This window comes from Notolabrus celidotus, chromosome 6, assembly GCF_009762535.1.
Source record: "Notolabrus celidotus isolate fNotCel1 chromosome 6, fNotCel1.pri, whole genome shotgun sequence".
In the NCBI taxonomy this organism is placed as follows: domain Eukaryota; kingdom Metazoa; phylum Chordata; class Actinopteri; order Labriformes; family Labridae; genus Notolabrus; species Notolabrus celidotus.
The window spans coordinates 37,809,488-37,834,786 of record NC_048277.1 but is presented as its reverse complement, the minus strand read 5'-3'; the positions used below and the strand labels follow the sequence as shown (position 1 = coordinate 37,834,786).

The following is a 25,299-nucleotide window of genomic DNA, read 5'->3' as shown; positions in this document are numbered from 1 at the left end:
AAAGAAAGAAGGAATGATAGAAAGAAAGAAATGAAAGAAGGAAAGAGGGACAGCTGATAGAAGGAATGAGAAAGAAAAAGGGAAGGAATGAAAGCAAGAGAGAAGGAAGGAAGGAATGAAAGAAAGAATGAGTGAAATGAAAAAGAAAGAAGGGATAAAAGAGAAAAGGAAAGAAAGAAAGAAAAGAGTGAAAAGAAAGAAAGAGGGACAGCTGGATAGAAGGAATGATAAAGAGAAAGAAAGAAAAAGAATGAAATGAAGAAGAAAAAAAGAAGGGATGAAAGAGAGATGAAAAGAAAGAGAGAAAGAAAGGATGAATGACAGACCTAAAAAAAGGAATCTACGGCAGAGATCCAGAGGAACCTACGAGACAAGGGAGCTCAGGGACTCAGAGGCATTCAAAATTCACACAACTACAACAAGGCCATGCCTCTACAGTCTGTGTATCCTACTACAGCAGACTGTAGTTCCTGATTAAGAACACACCCCCCTCTCTCTCTCTCTCTCTCTCTCTCTCTCTCTCTCTCTCTCTCTCTCTCTCTGTGAGTTTCTGTTTTCCCTCGGCTCGATGAGGGACTCCAGGACTCTGCTGTTGTGGTGTTTCCTGACACGTTGGCGAGCCTTGTTTCGCAGACGCCGTGACTCACACACTGACACAGAGAGAAGTCTGCTGCAGGTTAATCTGGTCAGCAGGAAGTCCATCTGTGCCATATGTAGACCACATGCTCTTTGTTGTTGCGGTGCACTTTGGGCCTAATCTGTAATCCCCACAATTACCTTTTACTTGATTTGTTTTAAATTACTGAAATTACTCCTGAATAATATCAGCAAGTGCATGCTAACCAGCATTAGCATTTCAGAAGCAAGATAAAAGCACTCAGACACGTTTTAAATCTCTGCTAGGTTTGAAAACTGAATAATACGGCACATTAAACACACTGACAGTATTTTCCTCACTTCTCCAAACTCTCCTTCACTCAAACATTGTTTCTATTTTTAACCCCTCAGCTTTAAAATATCCATTTCTATTGTTGGAGGTTCAAACGAAGGTCCAGTCATTTTTAAGAATAAGATTAAACCGGATTAAGAGAGCTGAATTCAGCTGCAGCTTAACTCCCAGCCCCCCAAACTTACACAGAACACCAGAGAGAGACAGTGTTTCATTTTGAGCATGAAACTGCTTTATTTAGTATTTTTATTGGTTTGAAAAAAACAGTCTGTAACTTTTAGGAAGAGGAAATCTCTGCAAGTGGAAAATGGAAACCCTGTAAGAGGCAGCTCAGCTCTCAGCCCCTCTCGATTCCCTGTGTCTAATAAAGAAGAGATACTGGACGTTACCTGAGATCAAATCTAATTGTCTGATTGTGACCCACTGTCGATCTCACGCTCCATTTTACCCACACTCGTGAACAAGACCCTGAGATACTTAGACTCCCCCACTTGGGGCAAAGACTCACTCCTCACCGAGAGCAACCGTGGCCTCAGCCCCAGCTGCTTCGCTCTCAGCTGCAAACCCTCCCAATGTCTGCTGGAGGTCCCAGCTCGAAGGAGCCAACAGAACCACATCGTCTGCAAAAAGCAGAGATGAAATCTGAGCCCCCCTGAACTGTAGACCCTCCTCCCCCCGGCTGCACCTTGAGATCTTGTCCATAAAGATTACAAACAGGATCAGTGACAAGGGGCAACCCTAGCGGAGGCCGACACGCACTGAGAACATGTCCTATGGTCATGAGCTGTGGGTTATGACCGAAAGGATAAGATCTCGGATACAAGCAGCTGAAATGAGTTTCCTCTGAAGGGTGTCTGGACTCGGCCTTAGAGAGAGGGTCAGGAGATCAGACATCTGGAGGGAGCTTGGAGTAGAGCCGCTGCTCCTCCACGTCGAAAGGAGTCAGCTGAGGTGGTTCGGGCATCTGATAAGGATGCCTCCCGGACATCTCCCTTTAGAGGTGTTCCGGGCACGTCCAACTGGGAGAAGGCCCCGGGGAAGACCCAGAACTCGGAGGAAGGATTATATCTCTCGCCTGGTCTGGGATCGCCTCAGGATTCCCCAGGAGGAGCTGGAAAGTGTTGCTGCAGAGAGGGGTGTCTGGGTCTGCTACCTCCGCGACCCGACCCCCGATAAGCGGAAGAAAATGGAGGGATGGATGGATGGATGGAGGTCTGATTGTTGTTTAAACTTGGGTATTTTTGGAAGTTTGTTAGAAACAAGCTAGTGTCAGCTCAGCTCACAGTCCCTCCTTATTCCTCTTGTCAACAAAAGAAGATGAGCATCAGGAAGACGTGATATTTCCTGAATAATGAGCTTCTTTTAGCTTTTTTAGGATCCAATCACAGGATCTTGTTGTTTCAAAACTCTGGTATTGTGGCTATCTATGTTAGAAACAAGCTAGTGGCAGCTCAGCTCACAGCCCCTCCTCATACCTTGTGTCTGCTTAAGATGAGCATCTGGAGAGGCAGTGACGTTATCTGAAACATAATCTAATTGTCAGGTCTGATAGTCGTCTGAACTTGGGTATTTTGGTGAATTTGTTGGAATCAAGCTAGTGTCAGCTCAGCTCACAGTCCCTCCTTATTCCTCTTGTCAACAAAAGAAGATGAGCATCAGGAAGACGTGATATTTCCTGAATAATGAGCTTCATTTAGCTTTTTTAGGATCCAATCACAGGATCTTGTTGTTTCAAAACTCTGGTATTGTGGCTATCTATGTTAGAAACAAGCTAGTGGCAGCTCAGCTCACAGCCCCTCCTCATACCTTGTGTCTGCTTAAGATGAGCATCTGGAGAGGCAGTGACGTTATCTGAAACATAATCTAATTGTCAGGTCTGATAGTCGTTTGAACTTGGGTATTTTGGTGAATTTGTTGGAATCAAGCTAGTGTCAGCTCAGCTCACAGTCCCTCCTTATTCCTCTTGTCAACAAAAGAAGATGAGCATCAGGAAGACGGTGATATTTCCTGAATAAATAGCTTCATTCAGCTTTTTTAGGATCCAATCACAGGATCTTGTTGTTTCAAAACTCTGGTATTGTGCCTATCTTGTTAAAAACAAGCTAGTAGCAGCTCAGCTTGCAGCCCCTCCTCATACCCTGAGTCTATATCCATATTCGGCTTCTTACAGATCTAATCAGAATCTGATTGTTCTGAAACTTGGGTACTTTGGCTACCTTGTTCGAAACAAGCTAGTGTCAGCTCAGCTCACAGTCCCTCCTTATTCCTCTTGTCAACAAAAGAAGATGAGCATCAGGAAGACGTGATATTTCCTGAATAATGAGCTTCTTTTAGCTTTTTTAGGATCCAATCACAGGATCTTGTTGTTTCAAAACTCTGGTATTGTGGCTATCTATGTTAGAAACAAGCTAGTGGCAGCTCAGCTCACAGCCCCTCCTCATACCTTGTGTCTGCTTAAGATGAGCATCTGGAGAGGCAGTGACGTTATCTGAAACATAATCTAATTGTCAGGTCTGATAGTCGTTTGAACTTGGGTATTTTGGTGAATTTGTTGGAATCAAGCTAGTGTCAGCTCAGCTCACAGTCCCTCCTTATTCCTCTTGTCAACAAAAGAAGATGAGCATCAGGAAGACGGTGATATTTCCTGAATAAATAGCTTCATTCAGCTTTTTTAGGATCCAATCACAGGATCTTGTTGTTTCAAAACTCTGGTATTGTGCCTATCTTGTTAAAAACAAGCTAGTAGCAGCTCAGCTTGCAGCCCCTCCTCATACCCTGAGTCTATATCCATATTCGGCTTCCTACAGATCTAATCAGAATCTGATTGTTCTGAAACTTGGGTACTTTGGCTACCTTGTTCGAAACAAGCTAGTGACAGCTCAGCTCGCAGCCCCTCCATATTTTGGTGCAACATTATGAACATTGTAGGTTTGCAGCCGTTTCTCCTGCACTCTTCTTTCTGTAATAACTCAACTAAAAACATAAGTGCAGGGATTCACCTGATACAAATCCTTGGATTCAAGCTGGCAGCCTCAGAAATCAGAGACAGACTCAGCTGACGTTATTCTGCTCGCCTCACATCAAAACATTTCCTCCTGTTGAGCGCCCCGTGTTTGGGAGAGGTAAGAGGAGGACTAATCATGGTAATCTGCCTGGTTCAAGGGGTAAAAATAGGATCGTCTCTCTCTCTGAAAAACTTTCCAAATTGCTATTTTTACTGCGTTTGTTTGCCTCCACCTCACCAGCGCCAGGAACAAAGTGCACCACAGCTTTAATTTAGGTCTTCTCCTCCGCAGCTGTGTGTCTGCACGTCGCCCCCCCCCCCCCAAAAGACTGTTTGCTTTCATTAAGCCGTCTGACTGTTGCCAAACACCGCGGCTGTAAGGAGCAGGATTAACATGAACTCGACAAATCCGCCAACTCTTCAATCAAATCTGTGGCTGTGCGCCTGCGATCGCTCTTTCATCAAAGTTTCTCTGGATTCATTCTGACATTTCGTTTGTGAAACACGAGACCGAACACTGGGACGTTGCTGCTCTGGATTCTGTGCGTCTGTTTCCTCCCCGCTCGTCTTCACGTGTATTGTTCTTGTCCTCATTGTGACATCCAGAGAAGCAGTTGTGTAATACCGAGCTGATTTGTGTCGCTACTTCGGGGATAACCCAGATTGTTTGGGTGCCTTAAGGGATCACCTCAGACTCTCTTGGTACCCGATGTGAACTTATAAACCCAGATGAAGCTCCTCCACATTAGCCGTGCATTGTCAGACTTGATGAATGGGCTTGGATGGATAGTAACTGCTGCATCCTGGAGGCTGAATAAATAATGGATCCAGAATCCGTGACGTCACCCGTGAAGCTCCAAGCTTGGCCATGTTGGTGTCCCGGAGTCAGAAGTGACCATATTTCGGGTGGAGCTGGAGAGGAACGAGGGGTTGGTAAATGCTAAGCTATTAAAGCTAGACAGTCTCCACACCCACGGCTTAGTCTGTAGCTTCTGATAAGTTAGATTTGCATCATGTTTCCCACAGAGTGAGACTCTGTTTGCAGTGGGCGGCTCACCACAGACGGTCATTTATGAAAGAGCTTTTGGAAGACGACAGGCTCGAGCAGAGGGTGACCAGAACACACCCGGGCTTCTTGTCACTGAAGACTGGAGCCGGTATACAATAATAAGATATTAGACTTCTTGGGGGGGCGGGGTTAGTACGATAAACCACAACAGGAAGTTCTAAGGAGCATGCATGACCCAACGCTGAGTTCAGTAATTGAATTGGCTGTGTTGATGTCCAGCAGACGGCCAGCTGTATCCACCTGTCCCTCAAAGACCCCACGCCCCGTAACATGTATAGCTTAAAGGCCCTGAAAATGTAAATGGAATATTTAAAATTCACATCAAATATCAAAATGTAATGTGTAATCAAGCTTCAACAAAAATCTGAGTGAAAATAAACATCCACAACTCTGAAAAAAACTCTGTTCAAAAACAGCTGATTTTACATCTCAGGGTACTTCTCAGGACTGTGTGGGCGTGGCCTAACTCAGGACTGTGTGGGCGTGGCCTAACTCTTTGATTGACAGGTCAAGAGAGAGTTCACAGCCTGCATGTTTGAGCCGTCTGACTCTGAATCTAAAGAAATCAAAACTCCAGAATCTGAAAATTATTCATTTCAAATGGTCTCTGAGTGCTGAGTCACAAAATACTTCAGAATCAGGACTTCTATCATTTATTAGTTTTATCACTCTGTAGTCTCCGGGGCTTCAGGACCATGGGACGCCCGGAGCAGAGGAGGCTGAAGGGTAGTATGTGCACGCAGAGGAGCTCGGCTCCAGGTGTCAGATGGAGCTGTTTGTCTAAACTCTGAGCTGTTTGGGGAAAGTTAGTGAACCGGTCCTGGGGACAGTTAGTGAACCGGTCCTGGGGACAGTTAGTGAACCGGTCCTGGGGACAGTTAGTGGACCGGTCCTGGGGACAGTTAGTGGACCAGTCCTGAGGAAAGTTAGTGAACCGGTCCTGGGGACAGTTAGTGGACCAGTCCTGAGGAAAGTTAGTGAACCGGTCCTGGGGACAGTTAGTGGACCGGTCCTGGGGAAAGTTAGTGAACCGGTCCTGGGGACAGTTAGTGGACCGGTCCTGAGGAAAGTTAGTGAACCGGTCCTGAGGAAAGTTAGATAACCGGTCCTGGGGACAGTTAGTGGACCGGTCCTGGGGAAAGTTAGTGAACCAGTCCTGGGGAAAGTTAGTGGACCAGTCCTGGGGAAAGTAAGTGGAGCAGTCCAGGGGAAAGTTAGTGAACCAGTCCTGGCGACAGTTAGTGAACCAGTCCTGGGGAACGATAGTGAACTGGTCCTGAGGAAAGTTAGTGAACTGGTCCTGGGGAAAGTTAGTGAACCAGTCCTGGGGAATGTTAGTGAACGGGTCCTGGGGGAAGTTAGTGAACTGGTCCTGGGGAAAGTTAGTGAACCAGTCCTGGGGACAGTTAGTGAACTGGTCCTGAAGAAAGTTAGTGAACCAGTCCTGGGGAACGATAGTGAACTGGTCCTGAGGAAAGTTAGTGAACTGGTCCTGGGGAAAGTTAGTGAACCGGTCCTGGGGAATGTTAGTGAACGGGTCCTGGGGAACGATAGTGAACTGGTCCTGAGGAAAGTTAGTGAACCAGTCCGGGGTAAAGTTAGTGAACCAGTCCTGGGGAAAGTTAGTGAACCGGTCCTGGGGAACGATAGTGAACTGGTCCTGAAGAAAGTTAGTGAACCGGTCCTGGGGAACGATAGTGAACTGGTCCTGAGGAAAGTTAGTGAACCAGTCCTTGGGAACGATAGTGAACCAGTCCTGAGGAAAGTTAGTGAACTGGTCCTGGGGAAAGTTAGTGAACCAGTCCTGGGGAAAGTTAGTGAACCAGTCCTGGGGAAAGTTAGTGAACCAGTCCTGGGGAAAGTTAGTGAACTGGTCCTGGGGAAAGTTAGTGAACCAGTCCTGGGGAAAGTTAGTGAACCAGTCCTGGGGAAAGTTAGTGAACTGGTCCTGGGGAAAGTTAGTGAACCAGTCCTGGGGAAAGTTAGTGAACCAGTCCTGGGGAAAGTTAGTGAACCGGTCCTGGGGAAAGTTAGTGAACGGGTCCTGGGGAAAGTTAGTGAACTGGTCCTGGGGAAAGTTAGTGAACCGGTCCTGGGGAAAGGTAGTGAACCAGTCCTGGTGACAGTTAGTGAACCGGTCCTGGGGAAAGTTAGTGAACCGGTCCTGGGGAAAGTTAGTGAACCAGTCCTGAGGGATCATTACCACTGCAATTTGCCACGTCAGCAATGTGCAGTTCCTGTGCAGCTGTGTCGCTCTCTCTGGTGCCATCTGTTCACACCAGGTGGAGTCTGAAATCCCTCCATCTGCATTTGGCACGTGTTGGTTTAAATCGGGAGTTCCCAAACTTTTCAGCCCTCGTCTTGGCCTCGCTCTGGTTCCTGAGCTGCTGTTAATCAACCTGCTGCCACTGATACCGTCGTTAATCTGGCTTAGTCTCCTCACAGGTGTTGTGGCAACAAAGATAGGTGCACAACAGATTATATGCATGGGGTTTAATTCAAATATAACCACTGCTTTGTTTAGATTTGTACAATAATGGATTAAATACGCAATCCTTGATCGTTTGTTTGCATTTTGTGACCTTCCTTTCCCGCCACTTTGGGGACCGCCGGTTTAAATCGAGGAGTCTTTTCAGTCAGAGCAGCACCTTTACTTCATAGTGTCCCATCTGACCTAATGAGGAGGAAGCTTGGACGTATTTCTCAAGAACAGCATCTGTCAGATTCAGACGAGGTACCCAGATCTGTCCCGTGCAGCTCTCCCTGAAAGTGGGACGTTAACCCTGCCCATCCCGGTCCTCAGGAGACGGTGGATTTGAGGGGAGACTGCATGTTGGTCCTGTTCATAGACATCCAGCGTTGTGGGTAGTCCAGGGATTTGGGACTGGGATTAGCGGTGGATTAGTAGTTATGTCAGATGCTGCCGTGGTTTGTGGAGATTATGAGGAATTTCGAGGAGTGAGCGGTTGGTTGGAGGGAGGGAGGGAGGGAGGGAGGGAGGGAGGGAGGGAGGGCGAGGTTTATTGGAGAAGAGATGAAAACGATAAAAGAGATCAGAGCAGAGGGATGTGATTACTGTTCGTGAGCATGAAACATGACCGGATCGATCCCTGAGGGTCTGTGGATTACAGAGGGCTCACTGGTGGGACTTTGAGAGTCACGGAGAGCCAGGGATGTTGCATGTAAACAAAGGTACTCCCAGGATCAACAGGAGTGTGAAAGAACAGCCGGGCAAACAGAGCTGCAGCAGTACCGACGGTTCACCCCGACTTTCTGAAGTTCTTTTGAAGTAGACTCTGAAATGAGTCACCTCGGGACCTCCCTTGTTGAATGCCACTCATGTTTTCAGCACATAATACACCAAGCATGGGGGGGAAATACTGATTCGGTGATATATCATCACCTTGACTGGTGTGAGACCTTTGCGTCAGTCTTTCAGTATATCAGTTATCATGGAATCGCTGTATTGCGATGTTATCCTGGGTGGTATGTACAATTGAGTCCAGCTAGCTCAATTAAAAAGTTTAATTGGACTTCTTTTGTCCCAGTCCACAAGCACCTGGCAAGAACTGATTTATTACCATAAGTTTATCCCCCTCTGCTCCAGTAGGTGGCGATATCATATTTACTTCCACTTAACAGCTCTGTCCCTTTCATACGTACGATATGATAGCCGCATCTTGTTTGCGCCCCTTCATTTTCTATCTCTGCTGAGGTTCTGTTTTCTAACGGACTTCCTTCTACATGTTTACGTGGTTCGACCATAAATGGACATAGCCTCCGTGACGTCACCCATTTGTTTCTGAAGCAGAGTTTTGAAGCCTATCGTTTGCGGTGGCCATATTGGAAATGCTGGCTTAACCTAAGGCTGTTTTTGAAACGGCCTGCTACATACTGCGTTTGAATTTAGTCTGTAGTCTGACTGTTCTGTTGGATCTGGTCTGCAGGATGCTGAGCCAGACGTCACTGGATGTCCGGTTTCGGAAAGCGGATGTAAACAACGGCCAAGCAGATCGATAAACTGCTTCTTTAGCATCACTTATGATTTAAAAAGTTAGGAAGTGGTTTATTTGGAATTTAATAATTATCACAGCACATACAAACCGGGTTTCCCCCCCCGTCAAAACTGTGCATTGTGGGAAACAGTACGCGAGGCAGACTGGTCCGATGCATACTGTGAAATTTTTCCCGAATCAGTAGACATCCGGGGAGTTTGCTCTTGTTCACTTACTACTTACTACATACTGAATTTTGCCAAATCAGTACGTACTGCTAGTATAGTAGGCGGTTTCGGAAACAGCCTACCTTTCGGTCGATCCAGTATGACACAAAGAGGTGGAGTTGAGGCGGGCCTTTAGCCTCTTTGCTAACAGCTACAGGGTGCCCACCTGTTAGTCACGTCAGCTTTGTCCTTGTTTGGGCAAAACTCGTACTCTTGATATCTTAAGAAGTATGAAAATATAAATGAATTCACCCCGTACAGTGTGTGCAGAGAAATAAATGAGATATATAGACCTGAACTGTTTTTTGAACAAGGCTGTAAACATGTTTATTTCTGCTGTAAAGATCGTCTCTTTGAATGGGTGTGTATGTAGTTTCCTGTGTTTCTGCAGCCAGCCTCTAGTGGACACTTGAGGAACTGCAGTTTTCAGCACTCCTGCCTTGCCCTGTTTTCTTACGGCCAGAGGTTGCAGCTTGGTCAAAGCCCGGCATGCAACCTGTGGAGCATGCACAGAACACTTAGTCCAGTTTAGGTCAGATTGGGGGACAAGAGAGAACCTGTCCTAACTGAATTACCTTACTTTATGCGGTTTCAGTCAGACTAACATCTTAAAAGTCTAGTTTTAGTCGGACTAATGCAATACATCTTTTTATTCTAACGTGTAATTTGAAGGTTATCCACCTTGAAGCTTCCTCACATCTCTGTCATCTGGTTGGATAAAGTCTGAAATGGTGTTGTATGATTATAAAGTTGTTTTAAAAGGAGTGCTGATTATTTTTGTGAGCCCTTTGAAAACTCTGAAAGGTTTAAATGAAGCCTCACCGCTCCTCATTTTCCTCCCCTCCTCTCTCCTCTCTCCTCTCTTTGTATGTGAAGGTCCAGCTCTGCACATGGCCACGGTGGACATCAAGAACCCGGAGATCAACAACGTCCGATTCCACAACTCCCACAGCCACCAGCAGCCGTACCACCTCAACAACATGCTGAGCCACAGCGGGCTGAACCGGAAGGACAAGAAGACCAAAGGCAAGAACAAGAAGAAGCTGACCAAGGCGGACATCGGCACGCCCAGCAACTTCCAGTGAGTCGGACCGCCTCCCTGCTGCAGGACTTGAATATCACACGCTCATTTCTTTGATTCAATCTGACACACATAAAACGTCTCTTTTTAACTTGTGAGAGGTCGTAAATCTTTGATGACACTTTGACAGAGACGTCCCTGAAAGCCTCATGAAATCCACACCGTCTAGTTAGATTTAAAGGTGACATATCATGCAAAATTGACTTTTTAATGGTTCTTTACCTGAAATCTGTGTCCCTGTCTACAAACCCCCCGAGAATGAAAAGAATCCATTCTGCCCCTGTTCTGATTTCTCCACCTTTCTGTAAATGTGTTCTGAAACCAGCCGTTTCAGACTTCAGTGTTTTTGTTACGTAACAACAATATCCGGTCTGTCACGGAGTCAGAGCTCGGAGCTTGTTCAGCCCATAGACTGTATAAAATAATACTGAATCCCTCCTCTGTTTTTCATTACCTGCACACATGTGTGCTAACAAGGAGCTTAGGAGGGAGGCATGCTAGTTGCAGGCTGTCTTAATAAACACAAAGGTCGGTTTGACTCCCCACGTCTGCAGATTTGAAGATATAGTGGATGATTTTTATTTATCATGGATAAGTGCTAGCGCTAGTTAGCATAGCCACATAGCTATATGTTCGTAGCTGTAGCTGTAGCTGTAGCTGTAGCTGTAGCTGTGTACCAAGACACACGTCGACATACTGACAAATAAAACAACAAGAAACACTAAATCTGTGACCAATCCTTCATAAAAGGTCCTGCTGCCTTTCTGGCAGAGGTCAGTTTGACTCCCCACGTCTGCAGATTTGAAGATCTAGTGGATGATTTTTATTTATCATGGATAAGTGCTAGCGCTAGTTAGCATAGCCACATAGCTACATGTTCGTAGCTGTGTACCAAGACACACGTCTACATGCTGACAAATAAAACAACAAGAAACACTAAATCTGTGACCAATGGTTCAGAAAGGTCCTGCTGCAGGCGCCTCTCCGTCAGGATCAGATTCTGGATCAGATTCAGAGGGTTGAAGTAACGCGATCTCTGAGCAGCCGTGTTTATTCAGCCAACATGTAAACATTAGATCAACGTGCTGGAGAGCCGAGGCACATCCACTTCCTGAGGGGGCGTGGTCAGAGAGAAAACAGAGTGTTCTGAGGAGGACTGAAGAAGAGGACTTTTCAGGCAGACCAGAATCTGATTTCAAAGTGTTTTTTTGAGCATAAACTTTAAAGACATGTTTTGGGGACCTCTTAGACCAATATATGTTGATGAAAAAAGCGTGATATGTCACCTTTAATTTTTACTCTTTCTCGTTGATTTCACAAAAGTTTGACTTTAAATGGAAAATACAGGGAATGGCTTGGAGAGACGATCAGCTGTAACTTGCTAGATCTGCAGAACAGCTTTCTCTCTCTCTGTCTATTTGGATTGAAAGTTAAAGATGCAACGTCTCTGTGATTTGACGACTATTCTGCTGTGCAAAGATGGTATTCATTTTTCTTTGTTTGGGTTTGATGAGTCTGACAACTCCTTTTAAAAGTGTGCAGCAGCTCGGTGATAGAGAACAGCAGAGAAAGGCAAACAGTCTTCACATCTGAGACGACTCAAACAAAAATTAGCTTTTTTGATTTCCCCAAATTACTCATTTTTTTAATACTCAAGAATAACTAGTGTGTTTTTTAATCTATTTATTTAGTTGAAATATTCATTTATTTATCTATTGAATTATTTATCATGTTTAAATATTTATGTATCTTTTATTGATGGATTAAATTAAATGTATATTTATTTATTCATCTTTTTCTTTCTTGAAATATTAAATTTTCTATTTATCTTTCTATCTATTTAGTTATTTATCTATTTAAATATTTATTTATCTATTTATTGATAGATTGTTTTAAATATGTCTTAATTTATTCATCTGTATATTTCCTGAAATATAATTTTTTTATTCATCTTTCTATCTATATCTATTTAATTATTATATATTTATTTGTCTATTTATTTAAATTATTTATTTATTTATCGATTTATTATTTGTTCATTTTTTTATTTATATACATTTAGATTTATTCATCTTTTAATCCAGCCATTCTCAACCCTGGGGTCCCGACCCCAATGGGGGTCGCGAGATGATTTCTGGGGGTCGCCAAATAATTTTCGAAAAATATATCAATCAATCAATCAATCAATCTTTATTTGTATAGCGCCAAATCACAACAAACGTTATCTCAAGACGCTTTTACAAACATAGGAGGTCTAGACCACACTATGTCAAATTATGAACAGAGACCCAACACCAAGACAGGGTAAGACTCAGTCTGACCCCACCTTAATCCATCATGAGCATTGCACATCGCAGTATTTAGCTAGTTACAGTGGTGAGGAAAAACTTCCTTTTAACAGGCAGAAACCTCCAGCAGAACCAGACTCATGTTAGACAGCCATCATGCCTCGACTGAGTTGGGTCTGGAAAGACAGATAGAGGGGAGTAAGAGAGAGGTGATAGTGATGAGACGAGTCGTAGAAGCTGTTGCCGCTGGAGTCCAGCACGTCCGTATCAGCTGGAGTCCAGATTGTCCGCAGCAGGAGGACGTCTACGGCAGCTCAGAGGAACCTACGAGACAATGGAGCTCAGGGACTCCAGAAAGGTCTATGGTTAGTAACTTTAATGGGACAGGCAGAGTTAAAGTAAGTGATGAAGGGGTTGGGGGGAAGAAGGTGAGCTAGGATCCCAGTGTGTCAGTGTGCCAGTTCCCCCGGCAGTCTAGGCCTATAGCAGCATGACAAAAGCTGGTCCAAGCCTGATCCAGCTCTAACTATAAGCTTTATCAAAAAGGAAAGTTTTAAGTCTACTCTTAAAAGTGGAGAGGGTGTCTGCCTCCCGGACCCTGACTGGTAGATGATTCCAAAGGAGAGGGGCCTGATAACTGAAGGTTCTACCTCCCATACTACTTTTAGAGATTTTAGGTACAACTAGCAAGCCTGCATGTTGGGAGCGTAGAGTTCTAGAGGGGTAATAGGGCACTATGAGCTCTTTAAGATACGAGGGTGCCTGATTTTTAAGGGCTTTGTAGGTTAAAAGAAGGATTTTAAATTCTATTCTACATTTTATTGGGAGCCAGTGTAGAGAAGCTAACACTGGAGAAATGTGCTCTCTCTTCCTAGTTTTAGTCAATACTCGAGCTGCGGCGTTTTGAACTAGCTGAAGAATCTTTAGAGACTTATTGGGGCAGCCTGATAACTGAAAAATATATCTAATATTATATTACAGAATTTCAGTCAGGGAGCTGTTCTAGTTGCTTTGTGCTTCATTACTTTTTCAAAATGCATTGTATCAACTAAATTTGTATGAATTGACCTGTGCGCTTGAGATCATGCTCCGTGACCCACGGCGGGAAAAAAGACAAAGAAAAACAAACCATTAACCTCGCGCTACATTTTGCAACAAGTTTGCTAGCTTTCTGATTCTGTAAAATGGAGCGATGGCTTAAGAGAAAAAGTGTTCCAGCTCGAGACTTGGGTCAGCAGCAGGGGTCTCAGAGTCAGTCACCAGACAGTCTGACAGCAGGACCACCCCCTGAGAAACGGAAGGCACTGGGGCCGACACCGGCTGACTCCAGAGCTTCGAGGCTCCGTTTCACTAAATACTTCCCAAACGATGACATGCCAGAGAAGTACGACTGGATACGCCAGCCTTTCACCACCTCCACCGCGCATCACCTGCCATCAGAGCTGCAGGACGCGCTCCTGGATCTCTCCTCTGACTGCACATTACAGACTGCTTTTTCAGCATGCACACTGGAAGAGTTCTGGTTGTCAGTAGCTACAGAATACGCAGCTTTGTCAAAAGCTGCAACCGATGTACTGTTGCCATTTGCATCCACATATCTGTGCGAAAAGAGCTTCTCTGCACTGACATGCATGAAAAACAAATACAGATCACGACTCCTCAGAGTTGAGAGTGATCTTCGCCTGGCCGTGTCTAACATAAAGCCAAGAATGCAACTGCTTTGTTCAAACAAGCAGGCCCAGCCATCCCATTAACTCGTAGTTAAAGCTGTATGCGGGGTGGGTCGCGGACACCAGTGCATGTTAAATTGGGGGTCGCGACTCAAAAAGGTTGAGAACCGCTGTTTTAATCTATACTCCTTTGTATTTATTTAGCTATATAAATATTTATTAATCTATTTATTGATGGATTGATTTAAATATGTATATTTTTATTTATTAAGCTATTATTTATTTGTCTTTTTACCTAATGAAATATATTTATTTATCTTTTATTTATTTATTTATTTAAATATGCATTATATTTTTTATTCATCTCTATAAATATTTATTAATTTGCACAAATACAAGACTGCATAAAAATCAAGGAGTAGTCAGGAGGGGTTCAAGAAGTCACCAGGTTTACAAACTACAAACAAAAACACAAGAGCAGAATAAATTCTGATATATTGAAACAGTAAAAGCCTCAAATTGAGTTGATGAAAGGAGGAAAGAAATAAACTGTCTGTCAGCCCAGACGTAAAGTTGCTCGCATTCACAAACTCCAGGTGTCACCTTTAGTTAAAGTCCTTGACAAAGACATCTTCATGCACCTTATTCTGCAGAACCAGGAAGTCTGCTTTAAAGCGAAGTCTGTTCCAATGTGACTCCTGAGGGTCCTGTGTTTGGTGCAGGATCTGTAGCGTCCCGTCTGATCCTGCAGAAACACTCTGAGAACATGTTGAGTCCGAGATCCCTCAATGGCCGCTCTGTCTCTGTGACTGATGTCTGACTGTGTTCAGTGTGAGTGTGTGTGTGGGCTCACTATTTCGCATGTGCACATGTCCTCCCACATGTACACATGTTAAACAGCTCCTGTACTTCTGTATACTGACGCGTTTGTATGCAGACATGCGTGTGATCTCACCACTTATCTGTCCCGTCTTCTGCAGGCACATCGGTCACGTGGGCTGGGATCCAAACACAGGTTTTGATGTGAGTACCCCCCTCTCTTCAAACACACACACACAGGCTCTCACACACACATACAGGAGCACAATAGTGACCTGTGTGGCTGCTGCATGATGAGATCACACAATAGGCTCTTTTTGCTTCCTGCTCATATTCACAAACGTCTCAGAAGCTGCAGACAGACACAGAATGTTCCAGAGAGACGACAGCAGCAGTAACTCATCAAACAGCTGTGTGAAGAAGAGATTAAATAATAAACAGGGGTCAGATAACAGAGCACTCAAAGCTGCTCTCTGTCTGCTCTGTGGAGAAGATAGAGACCAGGTTCTGGACTTTAAAGTGTCCCAGTCGTGCCTGGTAGAGGATTTCAGCTGCTCAACAGTTCAGGGTCTCCTGTATCAGGACTGCAGGCAGACCAGTTCAGCACCTGGACTCTTCTACTGCAGAGCCATGCTGTTTTAATCCCTGCAGAATGTGGTTTTGCTGAAATATGTAAGGTGTTCCTGAAGACGTCATGGTCTGGATGGCAGCATGAGTAGAAGTTCAAAAGATTTTTTTTACAAATGCAAGAAATAAATTAACAAAATAAACAAGATACATAAATGTTCTTAAAACAAGAATTATAATAATATATTATATAAAATTAGTTATTAATAAAATAAGTTAAAGACCTCCATTTTTTTCCAGATTTATTATTTTATTTTATTTGCTGATTAAATTTTATTTTTTTAAAAATTCACCTGATATGTTTTTCTGAAATGAAATAAAATAAATACAATAGAAAAATGAAAAAAAAATTCAATTAATTAAATATCTGTTAAAGTTAACAAAAATATATATATATATATTTAATGCAAGAAATAAATAGATAATAGACCAGTTGAAGATATTCATTATTTTCCAGATTTATTATTTTATTTTATTTCCTGATTTTATATTCATATAATTTTTTTTTTACACTTTTCTGACATTTTTCTGAAATAGAATAAAATAAATACAATAGAAATATGAAAAATAATTGAATTAATTAAAAATCAGTTAAAGTTAAAGAAATGCAAGAAATGCAAGAAATAAATAGATAGCTAAATAAAAACAATGATAATAAAAATATATTATTTATTATAAAATAATTTAAACTCCATTTTCCAGATGTATTTTATTTTATTTCCCCAATTTTATTTTATTTTTTGGATATTTCCTTTAATAAAATAAAAATAAAAATAATTAAAAAAAATACTACATTTATGAAAAAATCAATTAAAGTTGACAAGATTTTAAAAAATGCAAAAAAATAATATATAACCAGATAAATTAGATGAATATATGTTCATAAAAATATGATATAATTACAATATATTATTGAATATAAAAACAAGTAGGACCTCCATAATTTTCCAGATTTATTATATAATTTAATTTTTTTTATTTCCCGATTTTATTCAAAAATGTAAGTACTTCATATCACTTTCCTCTATCTTGTTTTAGTCTTGTATTATTTACTGGATTGGGCTGCATGCTTGAATGTATGAAAGCTGCTTTATAAATACAAATGAGTTGAGTCATTTGTCAGCTTGTAGTTCCACGTGTTGGCCACTAGGGGTCACACTGACACAGCAGTTGATCCCAGCAGAAGAAGAGGAAGCTGCTTCTTCAACTTTAAAGTCTCAGACCTCAGAGTTTGTGAATGTGTGTCTTTTTAAAATGCTCTTTGTTTCATTCACGCTGCAGCTGAACAACCTGGACCCGGAACTGAAGAACCTCTTTGACATGTGCGGGATCTCTGAGGCTCAGCTGAAGGACCGAGAGACGTCCAAGGTCATCTACGACTTCATCGAGAAGAAGGGAGGAGTGGAGGCCGTCAAGAACGAACTGAGGAGGCAGGGTACGGACTAAACACACACACACACACACACACACACGCCTGAAAACAGAGAACCTGAAGTCCAAAACCGACAGAAGGTACCGTTAAACGCTGCTTAAAGTCAGACAGTCCGCCCCTCAAGGGTCTCCACAATCAAAGTCCAGTAAAAGAGGCAAAAGCAGACGTCCACTCTAAAAGTTAAAGAAATAACGCTGACTTTAACGGCTCATAGATTCAAAGGATATGTGCCCAGCGCCCAATTATCAGTACCTCTTGTGGCCCACCTGCAGTTCCTTTAAGACCCACTAGGGGGCTGCAGAGCACACTTTGGGGATCGCTGACACAGGGAGTCAAGAGGCAGCAAAACAGCAGCTCATCAGCTCCAAAATGCAAGAAGTCATTGACCAAAAGAGGCGACAAGGCATCACTTTTAGAATAGATGAAGTTCAGATCAAGAGTGTTTGTTAAAAAGCACCAGAGAGGATTTTTTAGGGGGGGTGGTACGGCCTGAAACGTGTCCTGCATGGGGCGCTGAACAGGCGTCTCAGCGACTCCTCCGTGACCTCATTTGAAAGCGTCTCACAGTTCCCTCCTCCTCCTTCCTCTGGTCCGTGTTCTGCTGTCAGACAGCAGGTTTTGAGGGGCACACATGAAACAGAACTCTCCGTCTGTCTTTTTCATCCTCTAGCTTCTTCAGTCCCTCGTCTCCCGCCATGTTTTATTCATGTTAAACTGCTGGAGTGAAGAGTGGAGTGTGACCTGAATCTCAATTCAGGGTGTGTGTTCATTTGAGTCTCACTGGATGAGATGACGGTTGCTAGTTTATGTGCAATTGTTTGTTCAACAATTGAACACTTTACCCCTGAACTACGTGCGTTTGGACCGGTGGACCCAGGGTCTAAATTTAGTTCAGGGGTAGATAATCTCCCCCCTAAAAAGCCCCTGCTAGGGGGGTAGTACTTTTCAAAGGTCCCAGGGCTTTCGGGGGGCGGGGCCTGCAATGCTGAACGTGTCTGATTGGTAGATTAACCTCAGTGTTTTTATTCCTCCCTCCGTCCACAATAACATCACACACATCTGTGATTCTCTTGATTTCTCTTTCTTTCATTAGTTTTTATTTGTTCTATCTTTTTTGTATGTGTGTGTACTTTTCAAAAGAAGAAGCTGTGATTCTCTTGATTTAGCAGCTTGTAACAGTAGTCTTCTCTCAGCCCACCGTGAATGCGTCTCTCCTCTCCCGGTGTTCCGGCTTTAAAAGTGACCCTGTAAACTGGAGACCTTCAGCTGAACGTGTCAGTGTTTGTGGAGTTTACACAGCTGTTGAAACACAGAGGGAGTTCCTGGGAATGCAAACTAGTTTAGTTTTTTGTCCAATTTTTTTTTCTAAATTTTTTTTCAAAAATTTGTTTTTGTCCAATTTTTTTTTTTTTTTTTTTCTAAATTTTTTTTTTATTATTTTATTTTTCAAAAAATTTCTGTCCATTTTTTTATTTCAAATTTTTTTTTTTCAATTTTTTTTTCAATTTTTTCCAAAAACCATTCACAGTAATTTTTTTTTCCATCTGTGATGAAATATAGCACCATGTAAAACAGTGCCAGCTGAGTCTCTTCATGCTAACAGGCTAACTTTTGTGTTGCTCATAATGATACCTGCCTGTCCGTCTGGTGGTGCAGTGCATTTACTTTTTATTTTCTCCATACGTCACTGGCCTGATTTACACAATCTACCCGGGACTTCAGCTCGCGGTCAAAACGCAGACACAATGGGGGACCAGGAACCTTTTAGTTCAGGGGAAAGTAGTTCTGGGGGCTAAAAGACCCTAGAACTCTTGGTCAAAATGCACCTTTAGGTTTTTGTCACTTTTTGTGGACTGAAAATCTGTCAGGATCTTCTACGTCAGTCAAACGACAAAGCTCAGAGGAGTAGCAGCGACCCTCCACAGGTGTAAGAGGCTGGTGTTGAACCTGGATCAGTTTTAGTGACGTAGTTTTTCTTCATCGTAAGGTGGATGAGTCCTGATTTTCTGTTCTCTGTTTCCCCGCAGCACCCCCTCCACCTCCATCTCGCGGCGGCGCCCCTCCTCCACCCCCTCCCCCTCACAGCACCGCTCCACCACCCCCTCCTCCTCCCCCTTCCAGAGGAGGCCGTGGAGCTCCTCCGCCTCCTCCTCCATCCAGAGCCCCCGCCTCGGCACCTCCTCCTCCACCTCCCACCAGACCAGGAACTCTGGGTGCCCCGCCTCCCCCACCGCCTCCCAACAGAGGAGGTCACCAGCCTCCTCCGCCTCCCCATCATCACCACCAACACCACCACCACCACCACCAGCCTCCCCCTCCTCCTCCCCCTCCGTCACATTCAACCATCGCCCCACAAGCTCCTCCACCTCTGCCTCCTCCACCTGCTCACCACTCCCCTGTAAGCACAGGAGGCAGCTCGGCCCCGGCCCCGCCTCCCCCGCCTCCTCCTCCACCCCCACCTCCCGGCCCTCCTCCGCCTCCAGAGCTGGACGGCATCAGCGGAGGCGGAGACTCTCCTCACTCACCAAGCCCCGGTGGGAAGTCGGCGCTGCTGGAGCAGATCAGAGGAGGAACTCAGCTGAAGAAGGTGGAGCAGAACAACCGGCAGCCTGCGTCGGGCGGGGGACGGGACGCCCTGCTGGACCAGATCAGACAGGGGATCCAGCTCAAGAACGTAAGACCACCTCAGAGTCTTCTTAAACATGAACAAGTCTTTGGAACGTGTGACAAACTGCTTGTTCTCCTCCAGGTGCCAGACCATCCAGAGTCCAGCCCTCTGACAGCGGCTCCGACCGCAGGCATCGTCGGCGCCCTCATGGAGGTGATGCAGAAGAGGAGCAAAGCCATCCATTCCTCAGGTAACTCTAATGTAGTGTTAGCTGCACCTCCACCTGTCCGTACATAAAACAGACACCAGGTGCCAAAATCTCCATCTTTCAGCTCGTCTAAAGCTGAAATTTTAAAAACTGCAGTTCCTCGAGCGTCCACTAGAGGCTGGCTGCAGAAACACAGGAAACCACATACACACCCATTCAAAGAAGACGATCTTTACAGCAGAAATTAACATGTTTACAGCCTGGTTCAAAAAACAGTTTAGGTCTGCACACTGTACGGGTGAATTATTATAACTTCCAAGTTTTGCCCAAATAAGGGCGTGGCTGACTTGATTGACAGGCGGGCAACCTGTAGCTCTTAACAAGGAGGCTAAAGGCCCGCCTCTTTATATCATACTGGATCTACCCAAAGATAGGTTGAACCAGCATTTCCAATATGGCACCCGCCAACGATCTGCTTTAAAACAGCGCTTCAGAAAGAGATGAGTGACGTCACGGCGGGCATCCTTTAGCTGTTAGCAAGGAGGCTTTCACGGGACTTCCACCAGATCCATATCCGATAAGATCCTCCTTTATTCGTCCCACAACGGGGAAATTCATGGAGTTCCAGCAGCAAACAAGAAGGTGTACAGAACAAGAATTTAACAAGAATATAGATATGAAAGAAATGTTCATCAGAGACGACAGCTTGGCCATAATCCTCCTGTCAGACACCACCTCCACAGGGTCCAGGACTGAGCTGGCCTTCTTCACCAGTTAGTTCAGTCTTGCTCTCCTGTATCCTGTCCGCCCACAGCAGGTGAAATCCTTCCAATGTGGCGTTCATGTCCGGTGTTAGCTCTGTTAGCATGATGCTACTCTGGTACTGGGTTAGCTGGTCCACCTTATCGTAGATAGATCTTACATTCCCCATAACGGTGTGTGGAAGGACAGGTCCATGTGGTCTGTTCTTAGCTTGCACCTCAGTACCAGCACGTCGTCCTCGCCTCCTTCTCCTCGGCTCGCAGGGAACATCGGGCCTAGCATCGTTTAGCATCGACATGCTACAGGCTGCTAACAGCTGATCTTGTATGTAAACGATGTTAGCATGGTTACACACAGGATCTCCAGACACACACAGGAACAAAAACAGTAAAAACGCCCCTGCAGACGTAGTCAGTTTGGTGTCTATCACCAACAAATGAGTCATTAAGAGTCCTGACAGGCGAAGAAATACAAAGAGAACTAAACAGATAGAAGAACAACCAAGAGAGAGCTGCTGCAACAAGCAGACACTCGAGCGGCGCTAAGCAACGGTCGATCAGTTGCAGTCCGGGCTCCGTGCTCCCTCGTCCGTCAAAAAACACCGGTTGCCAGAACGCAGCACGGAGCAGGACCGCCGGACAGCTGGAGTCATGTGACCGAGGTTGGATCCTCCTCCTCCTCCTCTCCTCATCCATGTTGTCTTTCTGGTCCTCTGAAAACCTCTGACCTGTTGACTCCAGGCCTGGCTCCGCTCATCATGACTTTGGTTTGTTGTTGTAGTTAAAGGGGACATATCACGCTTTTTTCATCAACATATATTGGTCTAAGAGGTCCCCAAAACATGTCTTTAAAGTTTATGCTCAAAAAAACACTTTGAAATCAGATTCTGGTCTGCCTGAAAAGTCCTCTTCTTCATTCCTCCTCAGAACAGTCTGTTTTCTCTCTGACCACGCCCCCTCAGGAAGTGGATGTGCCTCGGCTCTCCAGCACGTTGATCTAATGTTTACATGTTGGCTGAATATACACGGCTGCTCAGAGATCGCGTTACTTCAACCCTCTGAATCTGATCCAGAATCTGATCCTGACGGAGAGGCGCCTGCAGCAGGACCTTTCTGAACCATTGGTCACAGATTTAGTGTTTCTTGTTGTTTTATTTGTCAGTATGTCGACGTGTGTCTTGGTACACAGCTACAGCTACAGCTATGAACATATAGCTATGTGGCTATGCTAACTAGCGCTAGCACTTATCCATGAAAACTAAAAATCATCCACTAGATCTTCAAATCTGCAGACGTGGGGAGTCAAAGCGACCTTTGTGTTTATTAAGACAGCCTACAACTAGCATGCCTCCCTCCTAAGCTCCTTGTTAGCACACATGTGTGCAGGGAATGAAAAACGGAGGAGGGGTTGAGTTGTATTTTATACAGTCTATGGGCTGAACAAGCTCCGAGCTCTGACTTCCTGTTACAGACCGGATGGCGTTGTGACGTATGAAAAACACTGAAAACTGAAACGGCTGGTTTCACACACATTTACAGAAAGGTGGAGAAATCAGAACAGGGGCAGAATGGATTCTTTTCATTCTCAGGGGGTTTGTAGACAGGGACACAGATTTCAGGGAGAGAACCATTAAAAAGTCCATTTTGCATGATATGTCACCTTTAAGTGAAATACGATCTGGTGATAACACAGAGTGTTTTATTCTGAAAATGAACCGGATGTTTTCATTTTGTTTTGGTGAAACCTGACTTCCTGTCAGATTGATGCGTCGTGCTCAGGTCTTGTGTATCGAGTGTTGGTGATAACGCTTCTCTCCCTCTTCTTTCCCAGACGAAGACGAGGATGACGAAGAAGACGAGGACTTCGAGGACGACGACGAGTGGGACGACTAGCTCCTCCTCCTCTCCTGCACCCTCGGCTCCTCCTCCTCCTCCTCCTCCTCCTCCTCCTCCTCCTCCTCCTCGCCTCGCGTTGACACTAAAATATCTTCTAAAAATCTTCCAGCATCTGACTAAAACTGTAATGTAAATGTTGTATGAATTGGCTGTATATTTATTTTTGCCTTTTTTCTTTTTTGCTCTTTCTGTTTTTTACAATGATTAATCTGTGCAATACCTCATCTGTTCATCACACACCCTCCTCCATAGAGACGCTACACTCCCCCTCCTCCCTCCCTCCCTCCCTCCGGGACATCCTGTCATTAGAAAGCACTTAACACCTCCATCGTCAGCACAAAGTGGAGACGCAGCCGATCATAGATAATCATTACTATCACACACGAGCTGGTCAGCTGAGCTGCGTCTGAACTGGAGTCTTCGTGACTCGTGGGAACTTTCTCTCTTTGTCTTCTTTGTGTTTTTTCATTCCTAGTCTAAGAAACTGAAAAAGGGAGACACGTGTGACAAACAGGCGGGATCCTCTTTGTGTTTAACCAGATAACACTATTTTCCTACCCTTGAGTTTCCTAACGAAGCGTAGTTTAGTCGTGTTCTTTTCGTCATGACCAAAAGGCGGCGGCGGCGGCTCAGTCGCTCCACTCTTAGTTTGATTTTTTGTTTATGAAATGAAAGCCGTTCATTTGCACAGTTTCTATGATAGTCCAGTTTGGTGTCGTTTCGAGTGCGTGCGTCTGACTTTAATCTCAGAAATCTGACTTTAATCTCAGAATTCAGACTTTAATCTCAGACTTTAATCTCAGAATTCAGACTTTAATCTCAGAATTCGGACTTTAATCTCAGACTTTAATCTCAGAATTCGGACTTTAATCTCAGACTTTAATCTCAGACTTTAATCTCAGAATTCGGACTTTAATCTCAGACATTAAACTCAGATTTCTTAAGGTTTTTTTTCTGACTTTAATCTCAGAGTTCAGACTTTAATCTCAGAGTTCAGACTCTAATCTGAGACTTTAATCTCAGAGTTTAGACTTTAATCTGAGAGTTCAGACTTTAATCTCAGAGTTCAGACTTTAATCTCAGAGTTCAGACTTTAATCTCAGAATTCGGACTTTAATCTCAGAATTCAGACTTTAATCTCAGACTTTAATCTCAGAATTCAGACTTTAATCTCAGAATTCGGACTTTAATCTCAGACTTTAATCTCAGAATTCGGACTTTAATCTCAGACTTTAATCTCAGACTTTAATCTCAGAATTCAGACTTTAATCTCAGACTTTAATCTCAGACTTTAATCTCAGAATTCGGACTTTAATCTCAGACATTAAACTCAGATTTCTTAAGGTTTTTTTTCTGACTTTAATCTCAGAGTTCAGACTTTAATCTCAGAGTTCAGACTCTAATCTGAGACTTTAATCTCAGAGTTTAGACTTTAATCTGAGAGTTCAGACTTTAATCTCAGAGTTCAGACTTTAATCTCAGAGTTCAGACTTTAATCTCAGAATTCGGACTTTAATCTCAGACTTAAATCTCAGAATTCGGACTTTAATCTGAGAGTTCAGACTTTAATCTCAGAGTTCTGACTTTAATCTGAGACTTTAATCTCAGAGTTCAGACTTTAATCTCAGAGTTCTGACTTTAATCTGAGACTTTAATCTCAGAGTTCTGACTTTAATCTGAGACTTTAATCTCAGAGTTCAGACTTTAATCTCAGAGTTCTGACTTTAATCTGAGACTTTAATCTCAGAGTTCAGACTTTAATCTCAGAGTTCTGACTTTAATCTGAGACTTTAATCTCAGAGTTCAGACTTTAATCTCAGAGTTCAGACTTTAATCTCAGAATTCAGACTTTAATCTCAGAGTTCAGACTTTAATCTCAGACTTTAATCTCAGAGTTCAGACTTTAATCTCAGAGTTCTGACTTTAATCTGAGACTTTAATCTGAGAGTTCAGACTTTAATCTTTCTGTATGAAATGAAGGTCGTTCATGTGCACACAGTTTCGTTTGGTGTCGTTTTGAGTGCGTGTGTCTGTCACATGTTTTTATTTAACAGGTCAAAGAGTCACACGCTCCTGACCGCTACGTCGGACTTCTACATGACTGAGTTTTCGGTGACTGTTTTGGGATTTGTGAACATTTCCTTCTTAATGTTCGGTTGTTTGTTTTGGTTGTGACATCATTCCGTTATTTCCTGCAGGAGGAAACATCCACGGCGACACTAACGCATAAAAAAGCTAAAAACACTTCCATCTTTGATTTCACAGAAAAATATCGTTTTATGCAATGCGACTGTAAATGCCTCCTCGCGGAGAAGAAATAAAAGAGCAAATAATAATGAACCAAATGTGGCATTTTGCAAGCAGCTTGTGGGTTTTGGCGAAGCTTGTGATCCTCCGTGTGTAAACGGTGTAAAAGAAGTAACTTTTAACTGTCCGTCTAAGAGTTTTTACCGTCCTCCAGCGAGGCTTAATGCTGCATCCACAAGCCGAAATACTGACAGCGAAAACCTGTGAAAAGGGTCGGGAGGGGTGGGGGGGCAATGAGAATACTAAATTGTATACTTAAATAAATGTTAATATTTACTGAAAATGTGCCTCCTGTTTATTTCACTCAAAGGAAACCTCTTGGAAGAGTTCTGTCGAGATTAAATTACCTTAAAGGTGA

At 43.8% G+C, this 25,299-nt stretch overlaps 1 protein-coding gene across 2 annotated transcripts in view; it reads left to right on the top strand.

Annotated features, from left to right (window-relative positions):
* The window catches only part of wasla (WASP like actin nucleation promoting factor a), a 43,765-nt gene extending 20,298 nt beyond the window's left edge, over positions 1 to 23,467 (top strand). For both annotated transcript variants that reach the window (XM_034686206.1, XM_034686205.1), the window contains 6 exons: positions 10,121 to 10,325; positions 15,264 to 15,306; positions 17,011 to 17,164; positions 19,189 to 19,835; positions 19,911 to 20,019; positions 22,570 to 23,467. In XM_034686206.1, the coding sequence (XP_034542097.1) occupies positions 10,121 to 10,325; positions 15,264 to 15,306; positions 17,011 to 17,164; positions 19,189 to 19,835; positions 19,911 to 20,019; positions 22,570 to 22,631 (1,220 nt within the window). In that variant the 3' untranslated portion in view covers positions 22,632 to 23,467. The remainder of the gene's footprint in view (positions 1 to 10,120; positions 10,326 to 15,263; positions 15,307 to 17,010; positions 17,165 to 19,188; positions 19,836 to 19,910; positions 20,020 to 22,569) is intronic.
* Positions 23,468 to 25,299: the final 1,832 nt, after the last annotated feature.